Source organism: Poecilia reticulata, linkage group LG10 (genome assembly GCF_000633615.1).
Source record: "Poecilia reticulata strain Guanapo linkage group LG10, Guppy_female_1.0+MT, whole genome shotgun sequence".
In the NCBI taxonomy this organism is placed as follows: domain Eukaryota; kingdom Metazoa; phylum Chordata; class Actinopteri; order Cyprinodontiformes; family Poeciliidae; genus Poecilia; species Poecilia reticulata.
This window is the reverse complement of record NC_024340.1, coordinates 23398419-23414620: the sequence shown is the minus strand read 5'-3', so window position 1 is coordinate 23414620 and position 16202 is coordinate 23398419. Positions and strand designations below refer to the sequence as shown.

Here is a 16202-nt window from a genome sequence, read left to right as displayed (position 1 = left end):
GCATCAGAACAGTGCTGTCTGCCAGCAAGTACTAAACATTTGATTAAAATTGCCTTCGTCAAACCCTACTCATTTTAAAACTAAATGTTTTCAACCCTGTCCTGTCATTTTAAAACACTTGATTTGCGATTTTTTTATTTTTTTTTACGGTGTGGAGCCCTGAGGCATCGTTTATCAGTGATGGGGGGTTAAAATCCGCAACCTTCAGTCTGTGTGAAAATATTTCAAAGTTCATCTGAAGATAATAGGCGGTGCATGACCTCCAAACTTTCTCACTGTTGCTGCTGCTTAGCACCACGTTTTCCCACGAGATGAAAACAGGAGCTGGATGGTGAATTGAGCTAAAGATTAAGGTAGGACAAAGTGTCAAAATATTTCCATGCAGACATGTCAGTTTTATCTGCTCATGCAAGAAGCTGATCAATTTGTAACAATTAGGTTTCTTCAAGTTTGCAAGAAAAGGAGCTCTGACCTTTGAGCTTCACTCTAGATCTTGACGCAGAAACAATGGTGTGGTAATCTAACAGTATGTCGCTGAAGCATTGATACCCCTTTACATTTTCTATATTTTGTCATCCCTCAACCACAAACTTCAGAGTATTTCATTGGGATCTTGTGGGATAGTTTAAAACCAACGGGTGCACAAGTAATTAAACAGCAAATGGTTTTGATCTATTTGGGGGAAAAATATCTGGGAAAGTACTTTATACAACACGTTTCCATTTTTTTTGAGACGTGTATGCTGCCTTTGCGCACAAAAACAGAACATTGTGCCCATTCCAATTGAAAAAAATCTCTTAAATTCAGTTGCATTGCAATGGAGGGGTATAAAGATAAGAAATCTAATTAGATCGGCATTTTGACTTGGCCACTCTTTAAATTTTTCTGTCTGAAAGCAGGATTTCATGTCTTTTGTTCAGAAAACGTTTAATACTTGTTGTGCACGGTTGGTTCTGTGAATCCATTTTCTTCGGTTGGATGAATAAACTCCTGCCTAAGATCAGTTGGCTGTTAGTGATCAGTAGCAGCGCAGTGCTGGCGGATATTTAGCGTAACACAAAGCAGAAAGCTGAGGTCGTTGTTTCCATGGTTGATTCTCCCTACATCCAGTGGGCGGTGCAGGTTGCTAGGTTGCTACAATCGATAGTAGCTACACAGACACACCCGAAACGCACCCAGCATAACGCTTTCATTCTATTGGCTGAGAGGTTGCCAGGCGACGGTACTTTTTTTTTTTTTTTTTTTTTTTTTTTTTTTTTTTTTTAAAGAAACGTTTTTGTTCCAAGGCTAGCACAAAATAATTCACAAGCGAGCAGCGAGGTTTGGAAGTGGAGATTTGATCCAAGCGAGAGACACGTTTTGAGCGCGTGGAGACAGGTTTGAGAAAAGCACAGTGAATATTTGAAAGAGTAGAGGTTGACATGAAATTCTGTTTTCAGACTGAAAATGTGGGCTCTCGAAACCATACCATATGCTTTGATATAGCTAAACCATTGCAGCTCTGGCTGTAGGTCTAGAGTTGTTCTCCTCCTGGAAGATGAACATCTGCCACAGTCTCAGGTCATTTGCAGAGACAAACTTTCTTCTAACCGGTGTTTAACTCCATCCTGTAAGCCTGACTAGCTTCCATGGCCCTCCTAAAGAAACAAACGTTGTGTTCCGGGTGGTGTAACTGCGTAAGTTTACACACAGGCTCGTGTCTAACCCTGTATGATGTCAGGTTAATGATTTCTCACAAAATCAATCAGCTAAGCTCAGCTCACTTCAGTTTGGTCTCTAATACAAACAGAACTTAGTTTCACGCAGACTGAAAACGGGAAGCTTTAAATAAAACTTTCAAAAGTGCTTTAAAACAGCTTCATTTCTATATTTTAAAAAAATGAGTGATACACAGCACATTATTGTAATATGTCACTTTCACATGAACGTTATAGGAAAAAAAACGGAAGTAGAGGGTATGATGGAGAGTGACAGTCCCATGGTATTATTCTATTTTGGCTTTTCTTTCTGATGAAGCGAATGTATAAAAATATCTAGATGTTTTGAAGGAGTGCAAGTTGCTGATGGTTGCATTTTTCCTGATGACACAATAGGAGGGGGTGGGGGCTTTGCTAGTTATGCAAACAGAGCACATGTTTTCCATGACTTCTCAGAACATGAGATTGTTTTGAATTTAGTGGAACTGTGTCCTTTTGCTGTGAATTAACATTAAAAAGAAAGAAATCCTCGCCATTTAACAATGCTTGTTTTGACTTATCAAAGCTAAAAGTGAAGTTTTAGAACCAAAAGCAGAGGTCCAGTTGGCGTACACGGCCTCAATTATTAAATGAAATGATTGAGGTGACGCCAAGCCAGAACCAGTAGCAAATTAAGTGTTTGGCATTGCAGAGAGAACTTGGGTAATTTTTAATGGACACCACACATATACTCAATTCTGCTGCTCAATCCACAAATGCATTTCCATTATAAATGTGAGATAATTTAATGGGAAACAATCAGATGTGTCAGGAGTATAACATTTACTGCCAAGTGGCATTATTCTTATTTATCAGAACGCCAAGAAGACCTGTTTTATTTTTGTTTGAAGTGAGAATGGACATAGTTACTTTTTTAAAATGTACTTAAAAACTGGAATCTGTGTAACTTGTCTGTCTTTGTAGATTACAATAAAAAGATATTAAACGTGATCACCGGAGGATCTAAGAAAATATTCGGCATGCTTTCACACTTTCCTTTAAATCAAACTAATATTAAACAACACAGTATGCACCGAGTGTTAAATTTACGGTCACTATTATCTCTGTTGCCTCTGTTGGCTTTAGCTGACCTTTCAGATCTATCATGTTGCCATCACCAGATCCAATTTCAGCTTGTTTTCTCCTGGACTTGGACGAAATGCACAAAGAAGTCAGAAAAACTTAAATATACTGTATGTGATCAGCTCGCAAAGTTTTCTTGATAAACAAGATTTTTTTCCAATGTTTACCACTGTGCGTTTCTTTTTTAAAATCCTGTTTGCACTTTGGGAATTTTCTTAGTTTGTTCATCAGAAAAGCAGACAGTGGTTTAATGTAAATAAATGTTTCTAAGTTCAGTAGCTGAAGAAGCATCTGAAGGCTCATTTCTATTTTCTGCTAACATTACTGATACTGTAGTCCATTCTTGGTTTACTGTTAGTATGACGTTCTTCTCCTGGAACGCTGCATTTGCTTTATGTCAAACAGTTTTTCTCTTCTGGAGTCCAAATGATTCAGTACAAAGAACATTATGCCTGAAGTCCTGGTCTTTGTCTTTGCACTTTCTGGCGAACATCGTTCTTGGAGAGTAAATGTTTATCCCTTGTAGTATAGATGGAAGCTAATTTTGTGCAGCGAGTAGAAGCCTAATGTTTTAGGGATTTTGGAAACTTCTTGTGGCATCTTGTTGTCTGCTTTCAGGATCAGATTGCTCAGACGGACATGCCTAAGAGCACATTGCCTGTTGTTTCGAACCTCCTCCATTTGCACACAGTTTTTCAAGCTGTGGATTTGCTGATTTTTATCTATTTTGAGACCTTTCTGACTCACTTACCAAACCCGACAGCTGCTACTGTTTTCTGAAGTGCTAAGTTAGCTCTTCACATATTAACCTGATGTTCACGCTCACTTCAGCAGTCAGCAACACACCAAACTAAAAGTCTTAAATTTAAACCTGACGAACCTGCTTCAATCTATTGAGGAACAAAGAGGAACTTCATGTGCATCTCACATGTAATTTTAGCTATCATAAAGGGGGAATAATGTTGAGATTTACAAAATTATTATTATTATTAAAGGATTGTACAAAACGTTTTAAACTTTAATTTTGTTTTAGGTTGTATTTATATTACTTGAACACAACCTTTTTTTTCTTAGTGAAACCGATAAGTCTTTAGGGGTTGCAGTTAGAAAGATTGAGGGTTTGTTTATTTATAATAAAAACCAATAGTAGTATCTTTGTTTGAACTATAGTGACTGAACTGTCATTCAGAGTACTGTCATGGGTTTTATGACTTACGATGGCCATGTCTTCTTACGTTATTGACATTCACATGGTTTAGGAAGTGGTTTGCGTGCCAGAAGCTTGTGACAAGGGGATCATTGCGGTCACTTATGCAAACATTATGGTATGATAGTATGATTTACAATCACGATTGACTTCTAAATGGTCTTCATCCTCCAAAATCCTGCTGATCCACAAACACAACAGCAAATTATTGAAACCTGGATTACAATATAAATCATGTTTTGCTTGCTGAAGCAGTTCAGATTTAACTTTGGCTTTGCAGTCCTGTGTTTGAGTCCCAGCCTGCATGGAGCTTTCATGTTCTCTTTGTTCATGAATGGGTTTCTGTGACACAGGTTTCACAAACCAGCATTTCTCTGATTACGTCCTTGCTTTTGTCTAATGACTTTCTAATGAGTCCACCTTCAAATTTTCAAACTGGTGAGAAAATGCATTTTTTTAAATGTATATCCCTCCAAGGTTTCATGTGCAACATTTAAAATGTTTATATTTTTATCAGTTATGCCCCAGAGTGAAAGTTTTGTAATATTGTATCACATGCTGGAAGCCCTGGTATGATCTAGTTTCTTCTGCTTTTGGGAGACTTTCACAATACCCTGAAAGATCCTCGTGTTTCTGCTGAATAGACAGCAGATTTATTCGTTTTCTGACTTCTAGTGAAGGGAAACATCAAATTTGCGTCTGGACATTTATGATCACGCAAAAGATATTTTAAAGTATTCGTACCTATTAAGCTTTTACACATATTTTTCAAAATACAACTGAAATAATTATAGTACAGACTAACACTAAGTGGTGCATGTGTAAATTTTATAGTTTTTAAATTCTTCTTGTAAATAAAAATGTGAAAAGCATGCACCCCTTCTTAGTCCTACCAGTTTTTGCATCGAGCAGACAACATCTTTGCAAAATATAGCGCCCGTCAAAACTTCTCACGGCCTTGGATGTTTTATCATTTGTATTGTTTTTGCAAAATAAATAAGTGATTGCATAAATATTCAGCCCCTTTAAAGTGACTGACCTAGGTCCAGCCAACTGGGGCCGGTAGTCTCACAATGAGTGGAATGGAAACCAAAAAAAAAAACAAATTTCGTTCTCGTGATTGATTTGTAAAAACAAATAAAAATGAAAAACACCCAATGTGGTAAATACTTTTAAGGCGCTATAACTCCCATTTGGTCAGATTGAATGTAGAGTGAGTGTGAAAATCAAAATTCAAGTCAAGTTTTGACTGGATCTTTTCGAAAACATGAATATTGTTTGATCTTAGGTTCCGTTGTGTCTCTGGATGCTTCAGGTTGTTTTCATGTTGGAAGGTGAACCTACGCCTCTGTCTTTCCCTCTTGCTTTGTCTAATATATGTTGGATCAATTTTAATGTATGCTGTGAAGTATTGTAGTGTCAGTAATTTTAATTTCCTTTTATTGCACTTCTGAATTGATTCATTTATTTCTGAGCAAAATGATCAGAATGGACAATATTCTGGAAGTCGCATTGTCTCAAATTTTTTCTTCTTTTTTTAAACTTTTCTCCATTCCCTGTCTTGTTTTATTTGTTGATTGCAGATTAAAACCTTCTCATTGCTGATAACCAAATGTCTCCACCTTGCAGAGGTTTCATCTCTTGAACCAGACGTTGTTGAGACAGACTTGTACCTTTGAGAAGATTTCCTTGCATTATTCATCATTGTGGCCTGGTCTGTACTCACAGCCGGTTTTTGTGATAGTTTTATTTAGCGTTGGCTTCTCCTTTTTCAGACGATCAAACTTCTCAAATTTCACGTCAAGTACTTGCATGATTTAATTCTTTCCTGCTCTTGAAAGCTGGGACATTACTCTGACACACTGGTCATAGTTTGGGCTTAGAGTTAGTATTTGCAAATGCAAATAGAAATTTAAATACTCGAAGCAACTCCGGCGCACATGTTCTCACCTGATAATGAACACTTGTGTGTAAAGCTACAGCGTATTTCGTAGGAGAGTAAAAGAAAAGCATTGGTATTCACACATTAATGTTAACTTTGGGTCAGTCTCCAGCAGCCATTATTTTCCAGAAGTGAAGTGAGTGACATAGCCTCTTGGCTAACTGTGCACAACCAGTTTCCATGGCAGCATCCCCATCTACAGCCTCTCTCGTAGCTTCTGTGGCTATGCGGTGTGGCCAGCCAGGAACACAGGAGTGTATTATCACAGTAGTTAGCAGCCTGAGGATGAGGAGGACTTTCTCTGCTGCAGAGCTGTGAGCCGTTGGAAAAGGGAAAAAAAAAAACATTTGGGAGGTACTTACAGGGTAAAAAGAGGAACTGACCTGCATAAAGGCAGCGGTAGTAGCCGGAGTTGTGGCAGTCGAGATCCTTCAGGGAGACTGATTTCAGTTGCTTCAAACAACAGAGAAAGGTGTGGCTTTTTTTTTTTTAAAGATATTGCTTTACTTTGAGGAAAAAAAGGTGTGTATTTCATTACTTCTTTGTGCTTATTTTAAATGATTGCTTCTGTTAGTTTTTTTTTTTCATTTTCCCTGACGTCCACTTTAGCACAAGAAAATGATTGGAGGTTGCCTGTTAAAAATATTTTTAACAAATATTTTCTTTTCCAGCTGTGATGATAATCATAATCTTCCATTCAAACATCAGCACAGAATAGTTTTTGCTTCTGACAAAACGGGAAGTGATGTGTAACCTTTATTCTCTCTGAGGAAACTAACTGGTTGAAGACATTGCCTTCTCTTGTCATTTTCTTTTGGTAGGTTCAGAGTGCTGTGGCTGAAACCTTGTGGGAGGAAGTGCATGTTGACACAAAAGCCAGTGAACATGTCCGTGTGAGTTTTTCTGCTGCCGAGTGTTTTTATGTGAGTGACCATGCCGGAGCCGCAGAACAAGTTGTCGGTGCGACGCTGGCTCACCTTTGCCACAGGCCTGGTGGAATGTCTGTGCTTCGCCGGAGCCGTGTTTGGATGGGCTTCCCTTGTTTTCGTCCTCAAAGAGGAACGTTACTTCAGCTCTCTGTGTGTCAACACCACAGGACTCAACGGCACGCAAACTCTGGGTGAGTTTTATCTGCTCTGGATTGAAAGTTTGATTTTGAACACCAATTGTTGATATAAATCTTTCTCTGTTTTGGCTGCAGACTGCAGCGCACAGGATGAACAGTTCTCGCTCATTTTCACCATCGCCTCTTTTATGAACAACTTTCTGACACTGCCCAATGGTTTTCTGTTTGATCGATTTGGTACCACAGTGGCTCGACTCTATGGAATGTGAGTAAAAGTATTAAATATTAAGGAGCCAAAGATGAACAGCGCTTTAAAACTCGGTTTTAGACGGTAAATTACAGAGAATCTGTTGATTTTGAACACGCAAAAACTCAACTCACAAAGTAATTAAATCATTTTGTGTAGATTTGTGACCAAGTCATCAGTGGGTGTAAACAATGCCAAAGAATATATACCCTTTGATTTCCTTAAAAAAAAAATCAAAGGGTATACATGTCTAAAAGTGCCACAAATTGGCCAACATTGAACATTAAATATAGTGGAGAACAAGAAGTTATAAATGTATTATAGCGTTTGACTCTTTTTTTTTTTTCTTTGTGTTTAAAGCACTGTGGAGACGCAGCAGTGTTTTCATGTGCTTCATGTGCTCCCACACTCTTTTAACTTGTGTCTGCAATACGTTGACCTCTGAGTGCAAAACTAACTAACTTTAACCTATTGTTGATGTGGTTCAGTGCAATGAGGTGGCAAACATTGATCAGTAAAGAAACTCAACAAATGTTAGTGTGATTACTGTAACAAAGTTCCACCTGCAGCTCACCTCATTTCATTGACAGGTGTCAGGATTCAGGTTTCACTCTACATCATTACTGACTTGTTCAAATAAACTCATCATAAATATAATAAATACAATTTCTGCTTACCAAACTTCAACCAAAAGAGTCCAGATTGTGGAAAGAGAAACCCTGGACAAAGGAAATCTAAAAAAATATATATTTTAGCTAGAATTCCTGCTCTGTTTGGGTTGGGAGAAAGTCAAGATGGCGTAATGATTTTAAGTTTTATATTTTCAGCATACCTTTCGTAAGCCTCTAATTTATCATCTCTAATAAATCAGCAGGAAGCTGCTGATTTATTATGTCCACATCCATTGGTGTGGCCTGATACTAAGTCAACACATGTTTCCAATGAAAGAGGGAGGAGAAAAAATAAAGACCAAAGGAATGTAAATATCAAAGCGTCAAATGGTGATGAGGATGAAGTGTGCTTAGTGCAATCCAAGAGTAGGAAATTAAAGTCTGCTGGAAGCAAATTAATCTGCATTGTTTTGCTTTGAATTCCACAGCGTTCCTGTTTTCCAAGCTTAAAATGCAATTTTTTTTAATCCAAGTTGTTTCTCATCATGGCGTGAGCTGCGTCTTGGAATCCAAAAACAACATTTTTCTGTCTCACTTTCAGATTCCTCTACACCATGGGCACCTTGATGGTGGGTTTCTCCTCATCAGGTAAAAAAAAAGAGTTAACAGCTTCTATCAAATTAACACCTGAAAATTAGAAAAGTTTGTGATATCGGTTTATTTATCCTCCGTCAGCTCTGGCCTACATGCTCTTACCGGCTCTTTCTTTTCTGGCTGTTGGGGGAATCCTGTTTCTCATGACAAATATGCAGGTAATATTCATGACAAACTCGGAGCGGCCGATTTGGTCGTGTTGATTTGCTGCTCTGTAAAAGTACTAAGCTTGTGTTGTTGTCATAGGGTTTGGACATAAAACTATTGTTCATCTTTAGGGAGATAAGGCTAATATAAATAACATAGACGTTAGAAACTAATTAAATCATGTGATTCCTTTCTGGATCCAAACCCTGATCTGCAGATCTTTATCTAAAATGATTTATTTCTGATGGACTTTGAGGAGGAAATCTGCATTTCAGAACATAAAGAGTTATTTACGCCCACATTTAGCTCATCCTGCTACTTTCTATGTAAAATTAGTCTCGATGCGTCGTGCAACACTTTGCTAATATTGCATCAATTAAAACAGCAGGATAATACTTGCACTTGTGATTGAAATTAGGACCTAAACATCGTTAGGTGTTTTTTGTTGTTAAAGGGACTGAAGAGCTGATTATGGCTTCARGTTGTAGACTTCTGGACAAAAACAGTGGCATTAGTCAGGAACTGCTTTTTAATTAATCTATGACTCACTTTGTGAGGAAACACTGTTGCAAAAGACTTTATGTGACAAAGATTGTTAATGCCTGCACACCACTGCTTCCGTAGTAGAAAAAAAAGGAAGTTCCTGTTTTTTCAGGCTGCTTCACATCTTTCATCCAATTCATGATGTTGTGCAGCAGGAGCACAAATCTCCTTAGGACAGAAAAACCTGGTGAAATTCTGCTTGCTACACAGAGGTCCGCTCTGTAACGCAACAATAATCTGCTTTATGATTCTTGAAGGTCGGAAACCTGTTTGGCTCCCGTCGTTCCACCATCATCACCCTCTACAACGGGGCGTTTGATTCTTCCTCAGCGCTCTTCCTCATCATCAAGGTGAGATTTATTAGATTTAAAAAATAATTTTTTTGTATTTACACATATAAATGTATGTGCCACTAATAATCTGTCACATCTCTTTTTCTCTGCAGCTGTTGCATGAGTCTGGCGTCTCTCTCCGTGCTGCCTTCCTCTTTCTGTCGGCCTGCAGCGTCGTCCACGTCCTCAGGACGTTCTTCCTGCTCCCCAGAAACCTTATTCCTTACCCGCTGCCGGATCGCTACACTTACGGGTATGAATAGGCTGCATAGACACTGTAATCGTCTTTAAAACTACTATGAAAGAAACATGAAAATGGGAGTCAGCAACGTGCAAATATAGTACTTTGTAAATATTTTTATACCCCTTGAACTTTATCAGGTTTTGTCTCACTTATTCATCCACCTTGAGGTTGTTTGTGGTCGAGCGATTGAAGTCTTTTGTTGCAGGTTTCTGTTATTAATGCACATGTAGAGGGTAAACAAGAAAAAACATATTTTCTTGTTTTTTTAGAACAAGAAAAAATATGTTTGAGAAAGAATGTTGATCATGTAATGTCAGAAAATATTTGTTTCTCTGAATCAGCTATTTCAAAGAATTCATGAAAACTCGAGTCTTTTTCTCTAATCACACCCACACCCTCCGCAGGGTCTCTTGCGGTAAATCGGTGACTGTGAGCGCAGAGGTGGCAGCAAATGGTGAGGTGCTTCCAGCAACTGAAGAAACTCCTCTCTCAAAGGACGCTCCTGTCAAACAAGGTCCAGCATTTAACAAAAAAAAAAAAAAATGAAGACTATTATTTACACTTCTCTTTTATCAGGTGCAGATTTATCCGTTGTTTTACTGCATTTAATAACTTTGTGCCTCTTTTTGCCCCCTCAGAGAAGACTTTCCGAGAGTGTTTGCTGTCCTGGTTCTTTATGTGGCACCTGCTCTGGCTGTCGGTGATGCAGCTCAGGCACTACCTGTTCATCGGCACGCTCAACCCCATGCTGCAGAGGCTGACCGGAGGAGACGCCATACTGGGTAAACGCGTCGCTGTCTCAGTGTCAGATCCAAACGTTTGGACTGTGATACATACAGAAGTTATGTTTTTCAAGTTAACTCTGTATTATTGCGCTTAGGTCTGTCAATGCATTTTCAGATCCAAATATAGATTTATATTGTCTTCTTTTTCTTATAATGGGTCTGATAGGTATTTTCCTAGAACCTACATAAAAGAACCACAGACAACGTATATGAATTTATGACTAAACTTCTGCAAGCAAAAGGAGAAGACTCTGTCAACTGCTTCTCAGAGCTGTTCACAGAGCGTTCTGCTTCTCTTTGGATACAGCTTGTCTTTTATTCTCAAACTTCAAAGAGGGAGGATAGGCAAGATAGACAGCAGAGGAAAAACAGCAAAGGTCGTAAAACATTTTACCTAAACAAAGCAAAGGTCGTAAAACAATTTAACATCTGAGCCCGGTTCAAATCTCGGTCAAACTGTTTCACATGAAGATAACAGGCAGCTGTGACTTCCAGGTCAGTTCACACATAACACTTTAACCTGAAAGTAACAACAAAATGATAATACCAAAAAATCTCTATCAGGGTCTTCCTAAGAAAACTGTTCATCAATCATCTATTTTAAAGATGCATTTCTGCGGACAACATACATTTTCTGGACTTTAACGCATAAAATTGAAAAACTGTGCAGCAGGTTCCTTGAAGGAGATAATGGATTTGAATCCAACAGAAACTGATGGACGTACAAAATTATGAAAAATAACTGTAATCTGAGTTTTACTCATCTAAACAGTGCATAAAAGTATGTGCTGATATTTGAGAAAACCTCAGTGAACAGATATGCTGTTATCAAGATAAATGTGATCAGAAATACTTTAGGATGCCAAAGAGTCTCTACCGAATACCAGGATTATCTCCTGGAGAATAAATTACAGAATAAGATAAGTGTGGAAAAGTCTTAGATAGTGTCAAATTAAAATCAGGTCTGACCATTTTCTCTCTGATGTTTCTGGCCTTAGAAACAACAAACTTAACCAGGGTACCAAAACGTTTATGAGGGTGTGAATATTTTTCTCTTGCATGTTAATTTTTTACTTAATTTTATCATAGGAAGCTACCTTGAGATTCCTAAAGAAACAAGATTAACTTTTGCATAAAATTATAGTAAGCTTACCATATAGTTTCTTAAGCTTAAATGAAGCTCATATATTCTATACTTGTATCCAAATAGAATTACTTTTAGCATCATATTGAAGAAACAAACAAAATCAAGGTTTAAATACCTTTATTTAAAGTCTAATACACTTGTTGTTCAACAACAAGTGTTGTTGAACAACACTTGTTGTTCAAGAAGTGTTGAACAACAAGTGTTGTTCAACAATGGATAGTGCACTATCCGTTCTTTGCACGGATAGTGCAAAGATACGGATAGTATCTTTGCACGGATAGTTCTTGACACTATCCGTGCAAAGAACGGATAGTGTCTGTTAAGAGGTGTGACAGGAAGAGGCCCAGTCACCTCGTCTCAGCGCCTGGCCTCAGTTTGCAAGATGTTTAGACATGAATTAAAGGTCAGTTTTTTAACACATAAGACGTCAGTTGAAAACCATCTGCTGATCGTAGAAGGATATTTAACACCGGCCTACACAGAATAAACAGACAACTTAAAGGTACATTTCTGACTCGAGCGAGTCGCACCTTCAGCGTTTTGGAATGTTTTTGACATTTTTGTTTTGCGTATTATACTTCCTTTTTATTTTCAATGTGTTTCTGAAAGAACTTGTTTGTCAGATGTTCTTCGGATTTGAGTGACGTGGAGAAATTGTATAAAAACAGGATATCTTCGTACTCTTGTCAGAGCCCACTCTGACATTGTAAAGATGTTATTAAACAGATGTTATTAAACGCATTTGTTTCTTGAAACTTTTGATTCTCWGCAGCCTTATTTTGAAAAATCGTCTTTTAAGGATTTTTCACTCCACAATAGGTCAATAGTTCTCGATATAAGAATGCAAAACTTGGATCTGTGTATTTCCAGCATCACAGAAAACCAAGCCACAATAAAAATACTGAGAGCTAATAACATTGAAAGAGAAGAAGAAAAGTCAAAGTCCCAACATTTACAGCACTGCCAAAATTGATGCCACTTTTTCCAATGCATTCTGGGTATTTGTTACGTCAGACGTCTGGTGTGTTAAACATGTACATGTAACCATGTTATTTCTGCTCGTGCATCTGTGCAGTGAGCCAGTACACCAACGCCTTTGCCATCACCCAGCTCTGTGGAGTGCTCTGCGCTCCCTGGAACGGCCTCATCATGGACCGGCATAAAGGCAAACCGCGAGCTGCAGGTGAGACGCACTTTTAAAAAAATTTATCTGATTAAAATGAAAAATGTCAGCAGCAACATTTTCCAAAAAGTAAAGGGGATTATTTACTTGTCAAATCAACAAGTTGAGGTTTTCTGAATAATTTCTAAAATTACACAGGTGTTTATTCATGATGCATGAAGTTGATTTTAAAACTATTTAATTTACACAAATTTTAGGATCGCACGTGACAAGAGAAATAACTTAAACAAAATGCATGCAGACAAATGAAAACATGAGTTACTTGTTTGTGGTTTAAAAATAAAGTCTTGTAATTATTTTGGTCATAAAATTTCTGCTTGCCTCTTAGTTATTGGAGGAAAAAAATGCTGTTTATTCATATAATCTAAGAGATTCTTAATATTGTATTTAAACTTCTCTCTTCACTGCACTGTCTGAACAGCAGGAGGCCAGAAATGACAACATGGAGTCACTAAACTTCACAGGAGGATCTATATTTGTCTGTTTACAGGGGAGACGGAGCAGGAAGCCGACCTGCGGGCGTCTGTGCTTTCTTTATTCCTGACGGCGCTGCAGTGTGTCTTGTTCTCCCTGTGCGCCTCCACCCTTTACCTCCCGCTTCAGTACCTCACCTTCATCCTGCAGGTGCTGAACCGCTCCTTCCTCTACGGCGGAAACGCAGCCTTCATCAGCGTGGCGTGAGTATGGATGCATTGGCAGAAATTGCCAGGGTGCTAGGACTTAATTTAAAATCCTTTTGTATAATTTGACACTGAAAGCACAAACATTTCGTAGTTTGTGATTGTCTTTTTGTATTTGGTGACACTAAGAAACTGAAATGTTCTGTGTTTGTTTATTCCTGTTTTTAATRCCAAAAGAATGATACACTATGTAAAATGTGTGTATTTAGCGTACCTCTACATTCATGCTCAATGAATTAGAATTTAAAGTTTATTTATTTCAGTTGCTCATAAGTGAAACTCTTTAAATGGGCTAATTACTCACAGGCTCATGTTTTCAAGCTTTTATTCTGGCAAAAATGATGATTTTCCACTTATAATTGAAACATTACATCAAACCTATAAAAGCATTTTTTACTACAGAAATGAGGATTTAATGAAAAATATGTTCAATACCTTAAAGTTTAAATGTTATTTTTATTCTGACAGCCGACTCGTTTATCRGTATCCAAATCCAATTTTTGTTCAGTTTATTTAAACGGCAAAAATTCAAAACAAATGTAATCTCAAACCATTTTATAAAAAGACAGTTTCMRTCCTGGTTATATAGAAACCGATTCTGTCCTAAACACGTCGTCATGTTTAGATTAAATAAACAGCACAGTTCAATCTGAGATACAATTGTAGTCAGCTGATGATGCAATCCAGATTGTTTAAAGTTTATCTAAGAAAGTCCAGCTGATTGCATTAAGGCGTTAGTTTACAGGAATCCCTCCTGCTGATAAAGCTTTTGGTCTCAGAGCTCTGTTAGGTTCCTCCTGAAAGGATCTATATTTRGTGCTGGCTTTGTTGAGTTTAACTGATCGTGCATGTTTATGGCTAATTTGTTGCATCTTTGTAGGTTTCCATCTTGCCACTTCGGGAAGCTGTACGGTCTGGTCATGGCTCTGTCTGCAGTGTTTTCTCTGCTGCAGTATCCCTGCTTTGCTCTGGTGAAAGGACCTCTGGGTGGAGATCCTTTATACGTGAGCACAGTTTTCATYTGTATCAGCTGTATGTTAATTCAGCCGTGAACCCTCCTCTCATGCCCTCCCCTCTTCACGTGTGTGCAGGTGAACGTCGGCCTGACGCTGCTCAGCGTGCTAGCCTTCATACATCCYGCCTTCGTCTACATGCACTGTCGAAATCTCGCCTCTGAGAGAGYGAARAGCACAGCCTCGTCYTAAAGAGCGCAAAACGAGRATGGTGATTTGTGTATAAAGCTTTCCACCTTGGTGGTTGAACACCATTTCCTGACTAGAAACTAAAARAACTTTATTTTCAGTAAATTTTGTGATGATTTTACAGTTTCACCTTAAGCTAGAGTTCTTTTTATACATAGTCCTAAGTGTCCCACAGAGGACCTTYGAGGGCATAAAATTACAAATYCTCACAGTCACATAAATGAGTTGTGCCGATCTGAAATCTCAGGAGCAACCAGCTAATTCCAGACCAAAGTCTACCGTCTCATCTAAAAGATCTGTGTATAATACAGGGCTTGTTTTTTATCCACACACTTAACCTGTTAGAGCCTTTACATAAATATGATCATTTTTTACTACTTGGTYCAGCAGCATTTARATMTAAAATAATTAAAGSCTTGCATGTAGATAAATAACTTGCTGTCCTCTTCTAGGATGAAAACAACCTTTTCACAGATGCCATTTGAATTAAAACCTGCCGTCCATGAATGCAGCCTCACCATCTGGTAGTGTTATGTTCCTCTAYACTCTAGGATAAGGAGATTGAAAATCATTCCCATGCGGTCAGAATATCAGATGCCCATTAAAATGGTAAATAAATAAATAAATAAATACAACTAAGGAAAACGAAGAGTTTTGGTGCAGCAGGTTTTTTGTCACAAATTCAATGTCAACCTGCATAAATCAGGAATAATGTGGAATGACAATCCTGCTGATAGCATCTTGTTTTTGCATTTCCATCCATCCATCCATCCATCCATCCATCCATCCATCCATCCATCCATCCATCCATCCATCCATCCATCCATTTCTTTACACCCTTGTCCCTTAGTGGGGTCGGGAGGATTGCTGGTGCCCATCTCCAGCTAACGTTCCGGGCGAGAGGCGGGGTCACCCTGGACAGGTCGCCAGTCTGTCGCAGGTTTTTGCATTTCAAACACATTAATATACATGCAAATATGCATGTATACAAGTAGAGACGCCCTGTCTTATCAAGAAAAAAGGATTTTAAATTAAGAGGGAAAAGGAAGACTTACTAAAAAAGTTAACATTTGTTTCCCTTCTTTACCTTTTGCAAGTTTCGCTTCATTCTAACAACCGTTTTATGTGTTTACTCGGTCATCTGAAGTAACTATTTTCCTTTTTTGCACAGATATTCTGCGTAGGTCATTCATTGTTATTTTGCATAGGTCAGTCATTGTTATTCTGCGTAGGTCAGTCATTGTTATTCTGCGTAGGTCAGTCATTGTTATTCTGCGTAGGTCAGTCATGTGTTTTACTTAAACAAATTTGTTCTATGTTTGTTGTTTGATCCCTAATATGTGACATTTATTGCTGAAAGGGAAACGGCACAGAGCCTTTTTTTACTATGAAA

The 16202-nt window shown here is 38.1% G+C and overlaps 1 protein-coding gene across 1 annotated transcript; it reads left to right on the top strand.

Annotated features, from left to right (window-relative positions):
• The first annotated feature begins 5772 nt into the window (after positions 1 to 5772).
• Positions 5773 to 14944, top strand: LOC103471359 (solute carrier family 43 member 3-like). Its single transcript, XM_008420306.2, has 13 exons — positions 5773 to 6490; positions 6790 to 7088; positions 7170 to 7299; positions 8494 to 8540; positions 8628 to 8704; positions 9494 to 9586; positions 9682 to 9821; positions 10217 to 10326; positions 10451 to 10594; positions 12820 to 12927; positions 13418 to 13604; positions 14488 to 14611; positions 14699 to 14944. Exons 2-13 carry the CDS (start codon positions 6902 to 6904, stop codon positions 14810 to 14812), a joined length of 1461 nt encoding a protein of 486 aa, XP_008418528.1. The 5' UTR covers positions 5773 to 6490; positions 6790 to 6901; the 3' UTR covers positions 14813 to 14944.
• Positions 14945 to 16202: the final 1258 nt, after the last annotated feature.